General features: G+C 35.0%; 2 protein-coding genes across 2 annotated transcripts in view; both read right to left on the bottom strand.

Annotated features, from left to right (window-relative positions):
- fndc4a (fibronectin type III domain containing 4a) overlaps positions 1–1997 on the bottom strand; it is a 28812-nt gene extending 26815 nt beyond the window's left edge. The window contains exon 1 of the mRNA XM_084432390.1: positions 1509–1997. Coding sequence (XP_084288516.1) covers positions 1509–1584 — 76 coding nt within the window. The 5' untranslated portion in view covers positions 1585–1997. The remainder of the gene's footprint in view (positions 1–1508) is intronic.
- Positions 1998–9536: 7539 nt separating this feature from the next.
- On the bottom strand, positions 9537–19691 carry blk (BLK proto-oncogene, Src family tyrosine kinase). Its single transcript, XM_084432384.1, has 15 exons — positions 19473–19691; positions 19166–19207; positions 18867–18964; positions 18684–18777; positions 18398–18434; positions 18025–18118; positions 17588–17686; positions 16635–16738; positions 14914–15063; positions 14365–14517; positions 12748–12927; positions 12569–12645; positions 10482–10632; positions 10002–10133; positions 9537–9899 (listed from the first exon to the last, which is right to left on the bottom strand). Exons 4-15 carry the CDS (start codon positions 18774–18776, stop codon positions 9697–9699), a joined length of 1473 nt encoding a protein of 490 aa, XP_084288510.1. The 5' UTR covers position 18777; positions 18867–18964; positions 19166–19207; positions 19473–19691; the 3' UTR covers positions 9537–9696.
- Positions 19692–20050: the final 359 nt, after the last annotated feature.

The following is a 20050-nucleotide window of genomic DNA, read 5'->3' as shown; positions in this document are numbered from 1 at the left end:
AAAATAGCATCAGGTCCGTTCTGTCTGGCTCACAGTTGCTGTTTCAATTTGTCCTAATGGTGGTCGTTGCGGTTCAGGTCTGCGTTTCACATGCATTTGATCATATAGTGTACATTTTTCTATTTCACCAGCATCAAATTTAGTCTTGATCTAACGTGACTTTAACCGAAAGTGAATTTGCTGTAGGTATTTTGAGCAGTGCAGTGCTCTGGATGACACTAACTCATTTCAGGTGTCTGTTGTCAAGGTAAAAACACCAACACTGCAAAGAAGCTGTTCTGGATCATAAATCTGGATCACTCGTCTTGTGTTGAGACTCTGCGCTTAAGTTAAATGCATGAGTGTAAAGGTTATTTAGTGTTATATGCACTTGTAAATTACTTTTAATATGGAGTTGCTGAGAATGAATATTGCACTATTCGGATATGTTTTCTCTGACAGGTGTAATCTATTTTGCAAAAGGAGAGGCGTCCTAGTTTCAAAGGAGCAACTTTCAGCGCTGGAAGTGTTCATATTTCAGACAGAAACACTGTGCTTGTGAGAAGAGAAGCACCAACTGCTGCCTTATCAAAGCTACCACAAAATCCCAGATGACTCAATGAGGAAAAAACGGAAAGGATTAGAAACATACCGGAAAATATTTTCCTGACATGCTTCCATGCCCTCAATTGCATGCATGAAAATTCACCAAAATTTCTAGAGGAATACAAGAAAAGCTATTTTGTAGAAAAATATGGCAGGATTTTACAATATTTAAGCTTTTGTGTAGCTCAAACAGTAAAGGTGCTAGCAACGCCAAATTCATGGGTTCGATTCCCGCATGAACTTCTAAAATGCATACTGAATATGCAATGCAAGTCGTTTTATATAAAAGCATTTGCCAAAATGCATACATGTCAACAGCGATATTATAAAATAAAACACTGTACTCAATGCAAATCAAAGTAAGCATTAATTCATTTTCTGTAATACACAATGAACTACTTGTTTTTAATTCATCTTTAATTTAACGAATGCAATAGTGTCACAGAACACAACTGCAGCTCAGTGGTTGATTTCTATGTTTATCCTGACCAGAATTATATGGGGCATATAATCTCTTGATATTATCAAACTAATATTTTACATTTATTTGTAATTAATAGCATAACCACTCATCTTAAAAGTACAACAACTACTTGGCAGGAATATGCTGAGAATTTAGTCTCTCTATTAATATCTTAACCAAAGCACAATTTGGTCAGCATGTTAACGTCTGTATTTGTCTACGGATGCAAAATAATGGAGATCATTGTTATCTCGAGGTATCTTTCGTTTTAAATTTAAATTTTAACTATTTATGTAACCTATTTCATGGCATGATTTTGCACAAAGACCCAAGCACAGAGGATCCAAGCAAGCCAGCAATGGTTCAGTTAATCTTATTTAAAGAAGCACAATTGTACCCATTCAATACAAGACAGAACACTGATTATCAGACAAATGTTTCATAGTAAGAATAAACTTACTTGCTCCCACCAGAAACATTTCACTACCGAAGAGCAACAGTCCGACTGAGTTAACAAGGACAAGAATGCGAGCCATTTCTCCACAAATGTCAAAGAATCCAAATGAATGTAGTTATCTTCTTTTGCTTATAGCAACATTATAAATGATTATGTATTCATCCAAATAAACACATCTTAAATAAAGTACAGTAAAAATCTCAGGATGGACATCATGTTCGCAAATCCTATTAAAACACGTGCAGGAACGTCCATGTCAGCTGCAGGTATAATGCTGACTTTCCATCGACTTCCAAAATAATTCCGTCTTACTTCAAATTCATACTCGATTTCCTCCGAAACTGAAGGTTGTGACTGAGGAAGCGTCCAGTTCAATCTCAGGTTCGGAGGTGTTAGATCTACCGCTCGTTCATGTCAGTGTTGATCTTGAGCGAGAGCGAGAGCGAGCGCGAGGCGATCAGCACCACGGTCAGCTCCAGCGCTGATGCGCGCGAACACGAGCCAGAGAGACCGCAGATATATTCATTTATGAATGCGCGCGCATCCAGACAAAGTGGAGATACCAGTGTAGCTACATTCCCGGTGTGCACTTCACCGAACACCTGTAAAGTATCTGAAAATGCAAAGTAAGAGGCCTCCGGCGCTCTGACCTTCACAAAAGTCTTTGCAAGTAAAGTTCAATATGCTAAATGTCAGTGTTGACGGTACAACCGTCTGACAAAATTAAACTTTAGAGAGTGACATGGTTGCTCTGCAATGATTTTTAGCCTTAATGGGAAGATTTTCAAAGGTCAATGCAGCACGGTTGCCTCTTAATATGCATTTTCAGGTACAATAGAAATATTCTAGAACTATAAAATTAGCTTAATGTTAAAAAACCATATGCAGTTTGTCAATTTAAGCCCATTGTTGCATTTTTCTATACATTTTGAGGGATGTAATCTCTATACTGTATTACACATTAGATTTGTACTTGGAAAATGACTAAATTTGGTCCAAAAGTCTAATGAATAGTGTCAGTAAACTATGAATATATACGACTTCACCAATCTATTATGTGAACTTCTTACCCTTGTTTAGTAAAAACAAAATGTCTTATTTACTTGATTTTAATTTTGTTACAGATTGGCTTTTGGAGTTATACATCATCCCTTTTTCCTTCTATCCAACTATCAATCCAAACACGTTCTCTATAAATGCTAAGGCATAACTCATTCACGTGACAGTCTGATATTCTCCTCAGCCTCTGCTTATGTCATATACACATAAACGGTATGAAGGCTAAACATTCCAGACAGACCCAAAGAGTTCATATATGTAAGAGTTCATATATCATATATGTATGTGCAATGGTAGAATCTAACATAGTGTATTTGGTTGAATGCAATAGTCTTTCTTTGTTATTCAGAAGGCTACAATTACAACTGAATATTTTGCAGCGATTTTAATGCATAGCCTTCACATTAAGTACATTTAGAGATAATTTTACAAGACTGCTTTGATATTATTCTAAGAAATATTTTACAATGTTCTGCTATGCTTTTAAAGACAGATTGCAGGTCCTTAAATGGAATGAAGGTCTTTAATGTCCTTTAGACACCTGTGGAGCAGAAGACTGTAATCATACTGTAAGTAATTTGTCTCTTTTCAAAGGCACAACAGGGGATACATTTCAAACTGTATGTGGTTTCTTTTTATTTATTTATTTATTTATTTTCCACACTCATATTCCACAGGCTCTTTGAAATATGCTTTACCGGTACCTGAACATTTTATAGAATGATTTTGGATGATTGAGGTAATAATAGAAGTAAGAATAATCAGAGAAGCTGATTTTCTCTACAATTGTGAAACACTTGGAAAAGCACATTTCATCTGGCATTACTTCAAAAGACAGAAATAAATTAGTAAATGCAGAATTGGATGGCATTCTGCATTTGTAATGGACTCACCTAAGAGTGTGTCTCCAACAAGCCTTCACCTTCCAAATTGCATATTACGTACACAAATGAACCTAAATATATCAACAAGGACAAACGACTGTTATACTTAAGCAGTGCAGTGGATGCATGTTGTTTTTGTTTTATTCATAAATTATAAGTGCTTTGTGGAGAGAATAATAAATCTACATTGTTTACTGGAGTTTATTTGAGCTACAAATAAACAATAGCTTTTTCAATAACATGATAAAGTAAGATTCCAATCAAGTTAGTCTTGAAATAGCTTTATGACAAATAATGCATTATCTTTGTACTTTAAACCAGAGGGAATAGCAAAAGCAGTGACCGTCTCATCATTATGAATTATTATTATACTAGCCAGGTAAAGTGCATTACAGTCTGATTTGCTTTTAGGCTGTGTGGGATGTAGAACTGAAGATGAATGTACATACATTCAATGAAAAGCTGTAGAAATGCTATTTCAAGTTGCTTTTAGTTCAAAATTAAAATGTTTCCAAAATCAATGGAGTTGAGAAAGTAAATTCCCACCATGAAATGCTTCACAACAGTATTCTCTATTTGTTTGGAAAACATAAAATAATAAGCACGTACAGCTATTGATTTTTGCTGCAACAGGCTCTCTAGAGCTTTCTAATTGTTTCTGCGAGAGGGAGATAGAGAGACCATGGCCAATTCCATAACCACAAAGGACAGTATTCTAGGTCACAGAAACATGAATATTTATGCGAGGATGTTTCTCCTATAGATTGATATTAGTCATCCACTGTCCTGACTCTGCAATAGTTTACGCTCTAGGGATCTGCAGTGTTGCTGTGTATATTTAAAAGCGTCTCATTTTAATTGAATTACAAATCAGGAACTTCTCTGTAATATTCTTCTTACTTGACTAAAATTAATCTATTAGAAAGGAATTAATTTATTGAAAAGCAAACCACAAAAAGAGGTGGGGAATCGGACACGTTGCAAGCCTGATTTGAACCTGCATCACCTGCGCGAGCACCATTCGTGCCTGAATATTTTCGGAGTTTTAAAAGCTGTTCGCAAACCCATTTTACTTATCTAATATATTTCAGAGTGAAAGAGAATTTTGTTCATTGAGGACAAAAATTAGGAGTGAATTGTCAAAGATAACATCGTAAATGTGCACAAAGAAATTAAATTGCGTCATTTTTGATTTCATGTTGAAGTTTCCTTTTCAATATGCAACGGTTCTACACATTGAGGGAAATAATGAAGGTAATTTGCAAGATGTGTTATTCAGGAAATGACACGCTACTTTTAAAATGGGTGCTTTTGCAAAGCACTGTATTAGTCATGAAACAAAGGCAGCGTTTGGTCAGTTTAGTCAGGTTTCTTGTAGGCAAGAGGAGAATACCCACCTGGATGCATTAAAAAAAAAATCTGATTTTATTCCTCATTACTTCCTTACTGTTTTGTATTCATAACACTCTCTTTCCACTGAGTACAGGAAGGAGGGAGTGACTGTGAGGGGAATATTTTGGTCTTCGATCGGGGTGTGCAAAGTCAACCTAGGACTGAGGTTACTCAATCTCATGTAAGAAAAAGACCCTTTTGGATGTTGCTGCTACAGTCCCTGTTCAGTTGTGTAAAACATGTCTGCCCGTATCTTTTTGTTTTGTTGCTCTCAATGGCCTCGACTACCCTGCATGTTAGTAATTTATACAATGTTATATACAGTAGAGACATGACTGTTTGTAAGGCAGTACTGCAGGGAAGTCAGAGGCCCTGAAGTGAACTTTAACAGAACAGGCAAAGAATTGTGGAGCAAAATGTTGACTCAAGTTCACAGACAGACCACAAGCCTTGAGCTGCACGTGTTTGATACAGAGATAATAGGGATAGTTCACCTAAAAATGAAAAATGTTATACTCGCCCTCAGTATAGTTCCAAAATCGTATGACGTGTTGAATAACGAGCTGTTGTTGTTTCACTACAGTTATAATTAATGAGGACTGGAGCGTTCCAACTTCCAAGCTTCAAAAAATATGAAAATGTGTCATAAAGTTGGTCCATGATGCGTTGTAAGTCTTCTAAAGTATGATACATTTGTGCGGCAAACTAAAGATGACATCTTGACCCTTAATTGCCCCCTCTTCACAAGGAAGGGAGAAGTAACGATGTTTGAATCTTTTCAATGAATCGGTTGATCCATTTCACAAAACCATTCGAGCACGAATCGGACTGACTCTGATTCAACTCAATAATTCAATAACCAGTAGTGAAGATTATCATTGAATAACAGTTTATAAGTTATTATAAAACCAAAATATTGCTTAGTTCTTCAAACAAAACTATCTTATGGCTTCAGAAGACTTTTATGGGGCCATTGATTCTTTTTTTTAAGCTCGAAAGCTTTAGTCTCAAATTCGCCTTCGTCTAAAATAATTTTTCTACATTATCACATGGATTCGGAACGACATGAGGGTGAAAAAACGATGACAGAATTTACATTGTTTGTCTTGAAGTAAATTGTGAAATGGGAGAGGATGAAATTTCTTAAAGAACACATTACACAGTACATGTCATGGGGTACATGAGAATATTGTTATATAGATATAGAATAATGAAGTCTGAGTGAAAGAGGCAATTAAAGAGCTGACTGTTAGTTTTGCCTCAGACAGTCTGTGTCAGTATCCAATTAAGAGATATTGAGGCACACTGTCTGGCAGATGATTTACCAAGCAAGTTTCAAAAGAAAAGTGGAGCGTTTGACCAGAGATAAATAAATGATGTCGCCAAATAATGTGATTTGGCACATTATCAGAGGCTACAGATGTTCAATGCTACAAGTAAGCTAACACAAAATCATTCTTGTGCTTGACTACCCCTAGTGGACATGTCTGAGACAGACTGAAAGAGGAAACGTGTAGCTGCATCAACTTCGTTTATAACTCATCATTTCAAGTTCCAGGCAGGCCAGCCATCAAAAAGCTGGAACTAAGCCTTTTCTGACACCTAAAATCCAATAGAATTCCAATGACATATATACTTCATGCAAAAGCTTTCAAACTGGCATTTTAGGATGCCAGTAGCCTTCAAACGAGCAGTGTTATTTTAGTATCATTGAGATACTATTATAGGGTTTTTTCATATTTTGAATTAATTTGACTTTAATTTTGTTAAATTTTAAGTCATTTTGTCATTTTTATAGTTTTATTTGACTTTTATTTTCAACAAAACTAATTTTAGTGTACCTTAAATTTGTATGGTTTTAGTTTAAGTTAAATATAATCACCCTCCCTAAAACTTTTTAAATACGTTTTTTAAAAACTTGTCAAGCCATTTTTATTATTGTTTATTACTATTATTATTTTACTACATTATCAAAACGTTCAAAGCAGGGTGAATTCAGCACACTATAAAGCTGTGTTGCAAATTAATTCATTTGTAACTGATCCTTGCTAAAAGTGCATGACACTGAAAATCAATTTTACAGTTTTATAATATTCATAGGCTTTTCTTTTTCTTTTTCTGGGGACTTAAAGATTCAATATCAGACAGTTTGCTTCTGCCAGGAGATAATGTAAAGTAAATGGAACCATAAATATATATATATTTGCAGCCTAGCTGTTGGGACATGGCCAAACTAGATGTTTAAATCAATGAGGTGCTCATTGTATATTTTTTCAGAGAAAACCTTCTGTAATCTTTATAATGGGTTGACGTTTTTGCAGACAAGCAATTTGTGATGATGCATTAGAATAATTGGTCTTCCATACGTAAATCACACTGCTTTGGGAGGGAGCTGGCAAACACAGAGAGCTTGCTGACTCCAAGTCTAATCCTCTTATTTGTCTTATTTACATAAAAAAAAACACTCATATATTCATATGCATTTCACAAATCTAATGATGCATCCATCTAATATTGCAGTGAAAAACTAGATAATGACCTCATTACAAAAGTATGACAGTAAATGCGCTCTGGATAATGATTCATAACCACTGTTACAGTCAACATAGCCTTAAAGTAACTGAAGAGGTAGTTCATTTATCAGCCTCTGTTAAATATGATCATTCCATCAAAGCAACGCTACTTAATATATGATATCAAGTTGCGGAAGTTTGTCATTAACACAGCTTGAGAGCATTACTCAAAAGTTTTCAGCATGCACTTCCCAGAAATATTTTGCTTAACTGGCCACCTTTGATTTTGCATGAATGCTGGGAAAAACTTATGCAGCGTGTTTGGAATTCCGAGCCATAGAGTGCTTTTCGTGAGAGGAATGCTGACTCAATGCTTCCTGTTTCAGCTGCAGACCGGCAGGCAGGAAACCACAGGAGCAGCTCTTGGGTGTTGGTTGCATTCTCACTCAGTTATCTCTAAACATATAAAAGTCCCAGGGGTGAGTTTAAGGCAGGGAGAAGTGCTGTATGAATGCTGGGCATTTCTCATATTCATCTGAGCAACCAGAGATTTACACTGTGAAGTAGGAGAACCGTGCTCCAAAGATTTTTAAATTAACAGTATGCTATTTAAAATATCAGTTAAGTTTATGATTGCACCTTCTTTTAAGTGAACATAAAAAAAAAAAAAAAAAAGTAGGCTATTCTTAATAGCTTTCCAGAACTATTTGGATATTATGTACTATTTTTCCTAAGGATGAACATATTTCGTTATATGATGATCATACTAATGCTATACACTACTGTTCAAAAGTTTGGAGTCAGTAAGATTTTATTTTATTTTATTTTATTTTGAAAGAAATCAATACTTTTATTCTGCAATGATGCATTAAAATGTTCAAAAGTGACAGTAAACACATTTATCATGTATAATGTTTCCAAACATTTTAAGTAGCACATTAGAATAATTTCTGAATGATCATGTGACGCTGAAGACTGGAGAAATGATGCTGAAAATTCAGCTTTATGAATAAATGTCATTTTAAAATATATGAAAATTTGAAATTGTGTACTATTTCACATTATTACTGCTTTTACTGTATATATTTGATCAAATAAATACAGCCTTGGTGAACATCAGAGTTTTTCAAAAACATTTTAAAAAATGTGACACAAAATTGCCAACCCCAAACTTTTAAACAGTAGTGTATATGATCAGATAATCACAAACTTCTTCACTGTTATGTAACTCTTTAATCTATTCCTGATTAACGGAACATTCACAGTCTGTTATCTCAGGAGGAAGTCCTATAATGACTATGTTCATTTTATGGTTTCCTGTAGTCAGTGTCCTTAAAACACATCTACATCAGTTCAGAGTTCATAGCTATGTGCATGGTTTCACATTTCAGAGTAAGATATAAGAAGATCTTGTTTACTGGCTGTTAAAAACAAATGTGTCATAATTCAGAATTTTCCAAAAGCTTTATCAGAGAGTTTTAAAGCTGAAGTGTTTAATTTCTATGACACTAGCATTTCTCACTCTGTCTTCGAACTGATTGGATAAACAGATTTTGGATAAACAGATAGCTCCGCCCCAATCTCATGCCATTGGCTGAGCCAGTGATGGTGTGTTGTGCTCAAACAAACCACAGAGCCACTGTGTTCATATTTTTTGGTGGAATCAAACAAATGGCTTACTTACAGTTGTTTATATATTAAATTGTGATAGGAGAAAGTATTTTTATTGAGAAAAAGTACACACTTCTCTTTTAAAATCGGCATGAAATGGAAGTTTTCTTCTCCATTGTGACGTATATCCGAGTGAAACGACTTCTTGAACAAAAAACTAATGTAGAGAGGGACTTGATTTTGTTCAACATGAATTGATCGGATCGTAGGATGGTTGTGGTTTGCTATTTCTGTGATGTCATGTGAGTGACAGGTTGCCCAGCCCTTATGCCAGTAAACAGAGAAGAAAAGTTGTTGCAAGATGAAAGATTACGAGGGCACATGAATTTACAAAAAGAAAAGAAAAGATGTGCACGGATAAATCATTTATAATAAATACTGCAATATTCCAAAAAAATATAAGATTTGTCCATTTTGATTTCAAGGTAATACCATAAGACAACCAAAAAAACAAATCTTAGACATACACTAAACCTTGACAACAGTGACATAAGTGCAAAAAAAAAAAAATGTACAGATATACAAGTACGCAATCTTGTTGTTCCTCTAGTATATTCCCCATAATCCATTGTTTGGTCCGGTGTTTAGTCCATCCTTTCATGTGTTTTTTGTACCCCCTTTTCATTTATCCACTTTTCAGTTCATCTATTCGTTCATATTTCAGAATGGAGGCTATGGTTGCATCTCGTACTGGCCCTCAGTAGCAATGAAAAAGTCATTGAGTGTGTCCTGTAGGTGGTCAAAAGTGGGCCTGTCCTCTGGCCTTTCCTTCCAGCAATTCAGCATGATGTCATAGAGCTCTTGTGGACATCCATCAGGACACGGCATTCTGTAGCTCTTGTCAAGGTTACGGATCACCTCCGGATTCGTCATACCTGAAATTGCGAGGAAAGCACAGCCAGATTGTTAAAGATCTACCCATCTATCCTACACAGTTCTTGATGGGAAGCGAAACCCTTGAGAGAAAAACCCATTACCTGGATACGGTACTCTGCCATATGTGACAATCTCTGTCAAAAGAACTCCAAAGGACCAGACGTCTGACTTGATGGTGAAAGTACCAAAGTTGATGGCCTCAGGGGCCGTCCACTTAATAGGGAACTTCGCACCTGATCGGTAAATAAGACACATTGACAGGCGACAATAAGCCTTTCATGAATGTGATGTGGAACAGAGATGCATGCATGGAAAACTAACTCATAATTTGATGGTATCAGTTACCAAAAATTACTAAATAAAGCTACAAGGACAAAAAAAATCTGCCTTAAAGTGGTTAAAGTGGCAAATTTCAACATGGAAAGATGCTATTTTTGAACGTCAGTAGCTCGTACCCAACCTTAAAAGGTCAGATATGTCAGATAATCGTATTAGAAATCAAATGCCAACAATGACTGGTGCCAGTTAATTTGTTGCAGTGGAAAAAGCACTGCATTGCGGGAATAAACTAGTGAACTGACCTTCTTGTGCAGTGTATTCAGTTTCTATGATCCTGGCAAGGCCAAAGTCTGCTATTTTACAGTGCAGGGTCTCAGAGACGAGAATATTAGCGGCACGCAGATCTCTGTGAATGTAGTTTTTCCTCTCGATGAAAGCCATGCCTTCTGCAATCTGTTACATAAAGAGAGTTAAGTGTGCAGTGAAGTGGATAACAATACTGTTACAATCATCATTTACCACTAAAACATTTTTTAATTAGGTAAAATATAATATAGGCTATACTGTATGTGGGATTGTGGTTCATTTGTAAGATCAAAACACAATTACACAACTAGATGCTAATTTAATAGCTAATTAAAAAATATCTCCAGTAAAGTTTTGTTGGCTATGATATTATTAAAATCAACCCAAATATTTTTGTTTAGGTTTGGTTGATTGTAATTATGGGTAACACTTTATTTTACAGTGTCCTTTTTACATATGTTACATGTACTTACAATAGTATTAACAGTTGATTATGCATAATTACATGCAACTAACCCTCAACCAAACCCTAATCCTACCGTAACTCTATAGTAAGTACATGCACTTAATTAATATTACTCAGTACCTAAATATATAATAACACTGTAACAATGACACTATATATTATTACATAATGTTATTACTAGTAAGTACATGTACGATGTGTAACAAGGACGCTGTCAAATAAAGTGTTATCACAAATTCATCTACTCTGTGAAAAAAAAAAGACAACATGTTTTGCCTTAACTAAAAGTAAATGTAAGTTGAAATGACTTAAACATCCAAGTTGATAGTACTTCAGGCACCAACCTTTTTTTTTTTTACAGTGTACATAGGTTTTTTAGGTCGAATTCAGATCAAAATTCTAGAAGTTTTTAGCTCAAAATTAACCTTAAAGTGGCTTTGTTTTGCGAACATATACATCATTTGCATTTTGCATTTATATTTGCAATGCAGACCATAAAAAACAGACAGCATGAACAAAGTGGTCTCTAACAGGAAGTTGCTTTTGCATAGAGAGCGAGATCACAGTCACGCATGGTAGGGGCTTCAGGTCGATGGAAAAATGTACGTAATATCCTGCACAGAAGATATTAATCTAAATTTGTGGCGGTTGTTAGAAGTGTTCAGATCTAAAAATGTTCAGACCATGTGTCTACAAAACCAAAGACCATTTCCTCTACATGTCCCTGAGGGTGCAAAGCAGTACTTAAAATAGTTACAGAAGTTGAAATTGTACAGTAGGTGTGCAGATTTCCACACACTGCGTTAAAATATGTCCTGTTCCACAAAGTTTCAGATCTATAGTAGTGGCCAAAACTGATTTCCAGAAGGGGTCTTTGTTTTTAGTGACCCTACAAGTTTGAATAAACCATAAAAATGTGAGGAATATATGACATTTGCCTTTTTTACCACTTTAAGGCAGCATTTTTTTTTTTTTTTTTTGTGGCTTTATTTTTAGTATATTTTGGTAACTGATACCATCAAATTATGAGTTCGTTTTCCATGCATGCATCTCTTTTATACATCACATTTATGAAAGGCTTATTGTCGCCTGTCAATGCGTTTTATTAAACTATCAAAATATGGAAAAAAAAAAAAATTATATCTATAGCCTATATATACTGTATATATATGCTGTATTTACAAGGTATTTCTCTAAAAAAATTATTTGGGAAAAATAGGCAAACTATAGCAACAGATTTTTTTTTTTAAGTCCATAAAACAAAAAGCTCACAGGAAAAGGCAAAAATTGTAATCTATAATATTTCCAGTTATTAATATTTCATTGCTTCTCTATTGTTTTTGCATGTATTCATCATTTCTTTGTAAGACAGCCTGGTGTCCGCACAAATTGCCATATTTCATTGTCTTATTACAAATTAAACAATCCACTTTAAGCACAACCACGCAATCTCTTTAACTAATTTGGAATAATATTTGAATATATGGTAAAGATGTCAGTTTTCCTACACCAGCGATCACTTTTGGCCACTACTGTACATTGCAAGAGAAATATAAATTAATTGCTACTAAGCAATGAAGACAATCAAGGGAAATCATAAAATTGAATTGTTCTTACTTGAGCAGCCATATCAATCAGCTTGGGAAGTTTTAATTTATGGCCATCATCTGTCTTCAGAAAGTCTAACAAGCTTCCTGGAATAAGACAAGAACAATTGTATGGTTTGGACAGTCACAACATATTTTAATTAAAAAAAAAAAATGGTTTAGAACTAATAATGCTCTGTTAATACTAACCATTAGCCATGTATTCTGTGACAATGAAGATGGGCTCCTTGGTGACTACAGCGTGCAATTTGACCAGTCTCTCATGCTGGAGCTGCTTCATCAGATTCGCCTCCTGTAGGAAGGCCTCTGGCTCCATGGTGCCTTCCTTCAAAGTCTTAATGGCGACTTTCTGGTTGTTTTTGTAAAACCCTACAAACAAGAGCCACAGGCAAACGCAGGTTTATTAAATAAACTTGCAAAGAAAACCACATCGATCTACGGCAGCTCAATAAAAACTTTTTTCATGACAGATAATTCTACAGATTTATGGTTCGATTCTTGAGAAAGGGCCTAGAATCGATAATTCATTATCAGATATGCTGTAAAAAATAATAATCAGAAAATATATGTAAACATCCCTAAAACAAGATCAATTTACTTGAGAAACACAATTGTCAAAGATATTAAAGGGATAGTTCACTCAAAAATGAAAATTGTGTCATCATTTACTTACACTCATGTTGTTCCAAACCTGTATGAGTTTCTTTCTTCTGCTGAACACAAAAGAAGATATTTTGAAGAATGTCTGTAACTAAACAGTTTCTGGACCCCACTGACTTCCATAGTATGGAAGAAAAAAAATACTATGGAAGTCAATGGGGTCCAGAAACGGTTTGGTTACAAACATTCTTCAAAACATTAACACAAGAAAGAAACTCATATAGGTTTAGAACAACTTGAGGGTGAGTAAATTATGTCACAATTTTCATTTTTGGGTAATCTATCCCTTTAATGCTTGTTTTCTGAGAATATATCATATTTTTCTCACCCAGTTTTCAATCAGTTTGTTCTTGTTTTGGGCATAAACCTCACTAAATATTGTTACATAAATTAAATACAAATACAAAAAATAAATAACACAAAAAATAAAAAAGATATATTGTGTGAAAACAAATGTTATGGCAAATAAAGGTATAAGAACATTTAAAGAATAAAAGAAAGATTAAAAGAAAATTGACGTTTTGAAGATTTGCAGAAGCACGTACAGTAGAGAAAATTGGGCCAGAGGTTTTTGACACTTCTGATTAATGTTGAACCTGGTGGTCAAAGTCAAAGCCCCAGTGAGGTACAAATAATTTATCATTTGTGTGGCTAAAATATGACAGTACCACACAAAGCCACAAGACACACAAACACGTGCCCTTGAACAAACAAATTCAAGGCCAGTATAATTACAATTTTACTCTGAAGTGAGGAGAATACAATGGCATTTTCATTTTTTTTTTGTAAAATAAATGTTGTATTCAATTTAGTGTCTGATTAACTTAAGTCTTTAATTAAATTGTGAAAAATAATATTTGGTCATTTTAAGATACTGCAACACTGACTTGCACAAAGACTTTGCTGATGTCAGAATACTAAAAACAGAATCGGCTCCTACTTTAGATTACATCTGAATTCACTTTTAAATCAAAATAACATGACTCTACATATTTTTATTCGGGTAGATCTCCAGAGAAAATTATCCAATAGAATTATCCATTTAATCATGATCTTATTGGAACCATGTGCTTGCAAATGGAAAGTAAGCATGGCCTTTTTACCCAAAGGCAACAATGCGTAACTGAACTTTCTTCTGCTTCTTACCCATCCACACTTCTCCAAACTGGCCGGCACCAAGTTTATTCACCATCTTCAGAGTATCTCTGGGAATCTCCCACTCATCTTGAGCCCAGGGTGTCTGAGGGGCAATGGTTTTACAGGGACTTCCCAGCCTCTGGCACAAACCATCCGCTGACCCTATAGGTTCGATAAAGAAGTTTGGGGAAAGAACAAGACTGTTCAGAGGAGAGTAAGAATGCAGAGTCACAAATTAAAGCTAAGACTAGCTTATCTCTACTTATCTGACAGAAACGAAACCATGCTTACTGGTTTTGTCTGGAGAAAATCACAAGATATGCCCAAAAAATTGGGCAAAAATTATTTTGTTGCTTGTAAACAGTTCTATAAAAAGACACAACAAACCAAAATGGGGCAAGATTGTGGACTAAAAACTGACACTGAAGCTGACCTATTTATCTGGTGGTTAAAGCAACTGTTTGTCACATTTTCACAGCTACAACCGCAGAAAGCATACAGTAGATGAATCAGAAAGGGTCCTTGGGTATGGCAACATCCTTTGCTCTGAGTACTTACTGGAGTAATACTTCACTAGATCTTGAAGAGAAGAAAAGGTTATGGAGGGAGAGATGTAGTAGCCGCCATTATCAAGGGCTCGGATCTTATAGTGCTTGACCACATCACCTTGATCTGGGTTGGTGTCTCTTAAAGACAGAGAGAAAGCACCTGCGGAGGATCATTCAGAAACAGCAGTCAAATAACACGGCTGATCATTACGCCGTGCTTATTTTTATAAAGATCGCCTTAGCCAGCCAAAATCTACTCTAAATGTGATTTTAAGGCAATGACGTAGTCTGCATAAAATTTGAATCAGGGTGAACCTGATTTCACCAAGTACAACATGTTCCTTGACCAACATCTTTGTTGATCCTGGAACAACATTCCAATCAACCAATCAGGGGTGCGTTTCCCGTACAACTATATAGCTCGCTGCTTAACTACCATAGTACAATGCATAGTTGGAGAAATCAACTAGCTAGTCACGACTGTTTCCCGAAACCGTATGTCGCAAAGTATCGTTCAACCACGTTGGTTTATGACGTCTCGCACGTGGTGGACTAATAACTTATTTTAATTAATCTGTTTGAGATCGAATTAACGCTAGATTTTGTCATATAAGTTACAGACATGGCATCTGAAGACCATTTCTAATTTTTCTCAGTTATTTTGCTTTATTACCAGACTCAATATTTGGCTCGTTCTTACATAGTAGAGCACGTTCGCACATGCGCAGTCTTCAAAAACGGTGCTTAAAATCTCTTGACAAACTAAAAGACGTAAATTACATTTGTATGTATTCTAAATAAATAACACGGGTTAGGCCTTCTGAATGTCAGCTTGCTTATTTTGCTAAAGATAAGGATTTATTCAGTCTAAATCTCATGTAAACTAGAAACTATGCTTCTAACCACAGCTCGAGAGCTGTCGTTCCAACCACACAAGTTTGCGATGCTGTTTGCGAACGTTCGTTGGAACGATGGTTTCGGGAAACACCAAATCGTTTAACTATGCTGATAACGACGGAAAAGCATAAAAACATATACGAAAACGATTTACCCAAACTTATGAACGATAGTATATACAGTATATATAAACACAAACTAAACAAATTTATTGAGTGTCAATGTTTCATGCTTATGGACCACACCACATTGTGCATTACAAGATTTACTCAGAAAAGTATATCTGCATACAAACAAGAAAATTCCCAGTGAATACTAGTTTCTGCACTTCCCCTTGCTCCACAACTCCACAAATAAAAAAATAAAGGCAATTAATATCTTCCATCAAGCTCTGAGCAAAAGCACATGCAGATCTCAGTTCATAGTTTGACATTCATTTGCTCTTTCTTTGCATGATGTGAACTTGAAAAAATTCAGGCATGCACACATTATCAATGAAAAATTTGATCAAGTTTTGAGGCTGTGGATCCAGTGCTCCTTCAAATATGAATTTAGTTTGACTTGTCTGAGGTAAAAACAAAAACCTTGACAACCGAAAATACAGTAATATTATATTGTACCAATAACTTGTTTTCTTCCATATTTCTTTTTTACGGTAGACATTTAACTAATGCCATACGCAGTTCTTGCTGCACTACATTGTGACTAGAAAAGTTAATAGTGAAATACTGTAGCAATGGAAATTGTTTGAAAAGTTATGAAAATGATGATGTAATTATTCAGTGATTACGTGAAAACATATTAATGGGACACTGAAGATTATTGGCATCTGACCTTTGGTTGTTTCACTTTCTCGTATAAGAAATGCACCAGGTTTGTTCCCTGGCGCCAACAGAAGACGCTCTGTGTCTCTGCGACTCAAGTCCTTGAAAAACCACCTGGAACAGAAAACAGAACCAATTATACAAAAGCTAAGTGACATTCCAAGAATCCTGATATTATTATGAACAGCATAGCAGTGGAATGGATTTGGTGCGATCTTAGCTAACAAAGATCATTTTGCCAGCGTTCAGGGGTAAATCTGGGGTTTCAATATTAGGGGGGCTCAGACCCCAATGAGGGTATGATAAAAAAAAAACAAATTAATATATTGTTTCTGAGGCGATCACGAATTTGTGTACAGATTATGGAGCTAATCACAAATTGTTTTGGGGGGACTGGGAAGAAATTTAGGGGGGCTGAAGCCCATCTTAAAAAGTGGCCTAGTGACGTCCTTGCCAATGTTCCCATTAAGTTATGAAAACGTTTTTTCTGAATTTTCCCTGACAGTTAAAAACATCCATTTGTTTAAATGTTTTTTTTTATGTTTTTCTGTGTTGTTAAGGTAAGGTTCCATTTTATAATTTTGTGAATATAGTCCTATTATGGGAACGTTAGGCCTGCTTTTGAATATTCTTCTGAAACAAGTAGTAACATTGAAAAAACGTTATGCGAACATCCAACTAAAACGTTTCAGGAAAAAATATTAACCATGTATTAATAATGTTTTTATTAAAGAGCCGATAACTTTGACTGAACGTTCTATTAACATTAGCCTACTGGAAGAATGTTTGTTCATAACTTTGAGAAAACCTTGCCAGAACGTTACCCAAAGTTCAGAGAACGCTCCCTGTTAGTTTGGCTACGGATGAAATACAGCAGTGCTGCTGATATTCACAACAACAGACAACACTCTATGGGATATTGCTTAAATATATATGCATGATATTAATTATATCTTTGCCTACCTCTCCACCTCCAATGTTTGTGCTCTTGCCACGTATGAACTTGGAATATATCCCTCATAACCTGTGACCAAGGACTTCGCCAACCACCATTCACCAGACCTGAAAAAAACATGGATTAGTTACTAGTAATCACTTGGCTCTTTAAACTTGTCTTTTGTGTTTATATATTATTTTAGCTGACGTATAGCATTAATCAATTTAAACAATTAATACAAATATAATCCACCTGGAACAACGTGAGATAAAATGGGAGGAAAACGGATTGACGGATTTGCCCACTATGCCATTCACACTTCATTAAGTTGTTAAGTGTTTGGATTTATGCACAATTAAATACCTGATTCTTTAAGTGGAGATCTTCTCTTATTATAATACACTAGAAGCTGAATTAAATTTTATTCTCATATTACAAAAAAATACCCATATTGTTTACTCACTCATTAATAATCTTGAGTCTGTCCCCTTTTTTGAATTGAAGATCAGTATCACTAGCAGGCTGGAAGTCATGTTGAGCAATAACAATGTCTTCATCTGAAAATAAATTTTAGAAATTTCAGTTCAAATAAACACATAATAAATCTCTTCCATCTGTAACATTTCCCTCTATGGCATAACATGTGAACCATTACATGTATTGACAGTTTCTGGCCTTTAATGTTTTATTCATTTTAGTTTGAACACAAGATCTGCGCCTAGCAGCATTATGACAATGATGTATTCAAAATTATTTTTAATCAATGAATAATCAGTGTTCAAAGAAAAACGCTCTCCTGATGCCATATTCCGCAACAACAAATTAATATGTATTACCTTGATTGTTGCTTTGCTTCCTGTGATCTCTTGACAACTGTAAATCAAATTATTAATTTGCTTATTGACTGAGATATATTTAAAAAGATAACATGTAATAGAAATGTATACATATAAACTGAACATAATTTTCAAGCAATATAACACAGATCGAATCAGCTCTAATCAAAAGTAAAAGCAAAGGACTAAACAGAAAGTTGATGTTTTTCACTGTAAAGCTCAAAAGGGCAAAGCAAGACATTTTTTAAAATTCATAATAATGATTTTAAAAAAAAGTAATACTTACATGAGATGCGTTAGAATTTGAGGAATTATGATGTTCATGTCCTTTACTCTTTGAGTCTTTGCCATGTTTCTGGTCACTACAAGCACAACCCATCCTTAAAAATAAAATGTAATCATCTTCTTAATCAGAGTTCATTTAACTTTATTATATAAAAACGAATCGATTTGTTAACTGCAATCACACCTATATTCGCCGCTGTCAGTCTCCGCAGTTCTCTACTCGGAGTTCAGTAATAGTCCAGAAGAAATCCAGAAAGGTCCAGAAAGGCATCATACTGGGGGCTGAAGAAAAGAAGAAAACATTTTATCAAACTTATAATGATATCACCACAGTTTTGGTGGTTTACACTTTAGTCTTTAAGACACCTAACCAGTAATGTTTTCATTAGTATAATAAATAGATCACGTGAAGTGCAAATCTTAAACCAATCACACAAATAATAAACCAACATATGAAATATTACATACTGAGTGACTGCTTACCCTTGTGATATGAAAACAGATTCCATAGGATGAAAATATGAACTAGTGAAAAAGATAAACAAGATAAAGTTTGTGTGTTTAACAGCTTGGTAGGTTAAAAGGACCAAATCAAAGAAAACTATTTTAATACGTTATGATATTGATAGTTTGCAGATAATCGGAAGTCATTAAAAATAATTATGGTCACTGGATACAAGCATCCTCATATATTACGTATCAAATTAAACAATACTTGAATGTAAAAAACAATTGTTTATAAAGAAAGAAAAACATTATTTTAAAGTAAAAAATACATAGTTTTACTTACATTTTTGTGGCCTATAATAGATTTAATAATCCAACTTTAGATTCTTAATTTCTGAACTAAATCAAGAGTGTTTCTCTCTTTCAGACACATACAAAGACATACTCAGTCAGACCATCTACCGCACACATGCACACACACACACACACGCGCACACACACACACACACAATCTGCATTTGAGGCCCGTCATGTGCCCCGAGAGATCACATTAGTTGAAAGAGATAAATAGAGATCAGTAGTTGTGTTTATTTAGCTTATACCCCTCCCTCCCTCCCTTTCCTCTGTCAGTGCTTAATTCACAAACTGCAAATGCCTTTGCATGCATATGATGAGCATGTGATGTCAGACATTAAAGCTGCAGACAACTACATAATTTAACATCCTCATTTTTAGTAACTGTTTCACTCAGAAAGACGTTAGACAGATTCATGATATGAGTGGGCCTATTACACTATTTTTAAATAAGGAAGCCAGAGCATTTCTTAGAAATACAGAAATAGCAGTTCCGAATATGTAAACGCGTTTAAAGGAATGAAGCTTTCTATGAAAATCATTTAAATGAATTTGGAAAGCTGTTGT

The sequence above is a fragment of the Rutilus rutilus genome, assembly GCF_951802725.1.
Source record: "Rutilus rutilus genome assembly, chromosome: 15".
Classification (NCBI taxonomy): Eukaryota; Metazoa; Chordata; class Actinopteri; order Cypriniformes; family Leuciscidae; genus Rutilus; species Rutilus rutilus.
The sequence above is the reverse complement of the archived record's forward strand: the minus strand, read 5'-3'. Positions and strand labels throughout refer to the sequence as shown.

Excerpts from the sequence above, each read along its gene's own strand:
- blk (XM_084432384.1), bottom strand. The coding sequence starts at position 18,776 with ATGGGTTGTGCTTGTAGTGACCAGAAACATGGCAAAGACTCAAAGAGT. Across the intron at positions 12,928-14,364 it reads GTTTGGAGAAGTGTGGATGG|GGTTTTACAAAAACAACCAG; the intron begins GTAAGAAGCAGA and ends TCTTGTTTGTAG. Across the intron at positions 9,900-10,001 it reads TGGCAGAGTACCGTATCCAG|GTATGACGAATCCGGAGGTG; the intron begins GTAATGGGTTTT and ends TCGCAATTTCAG.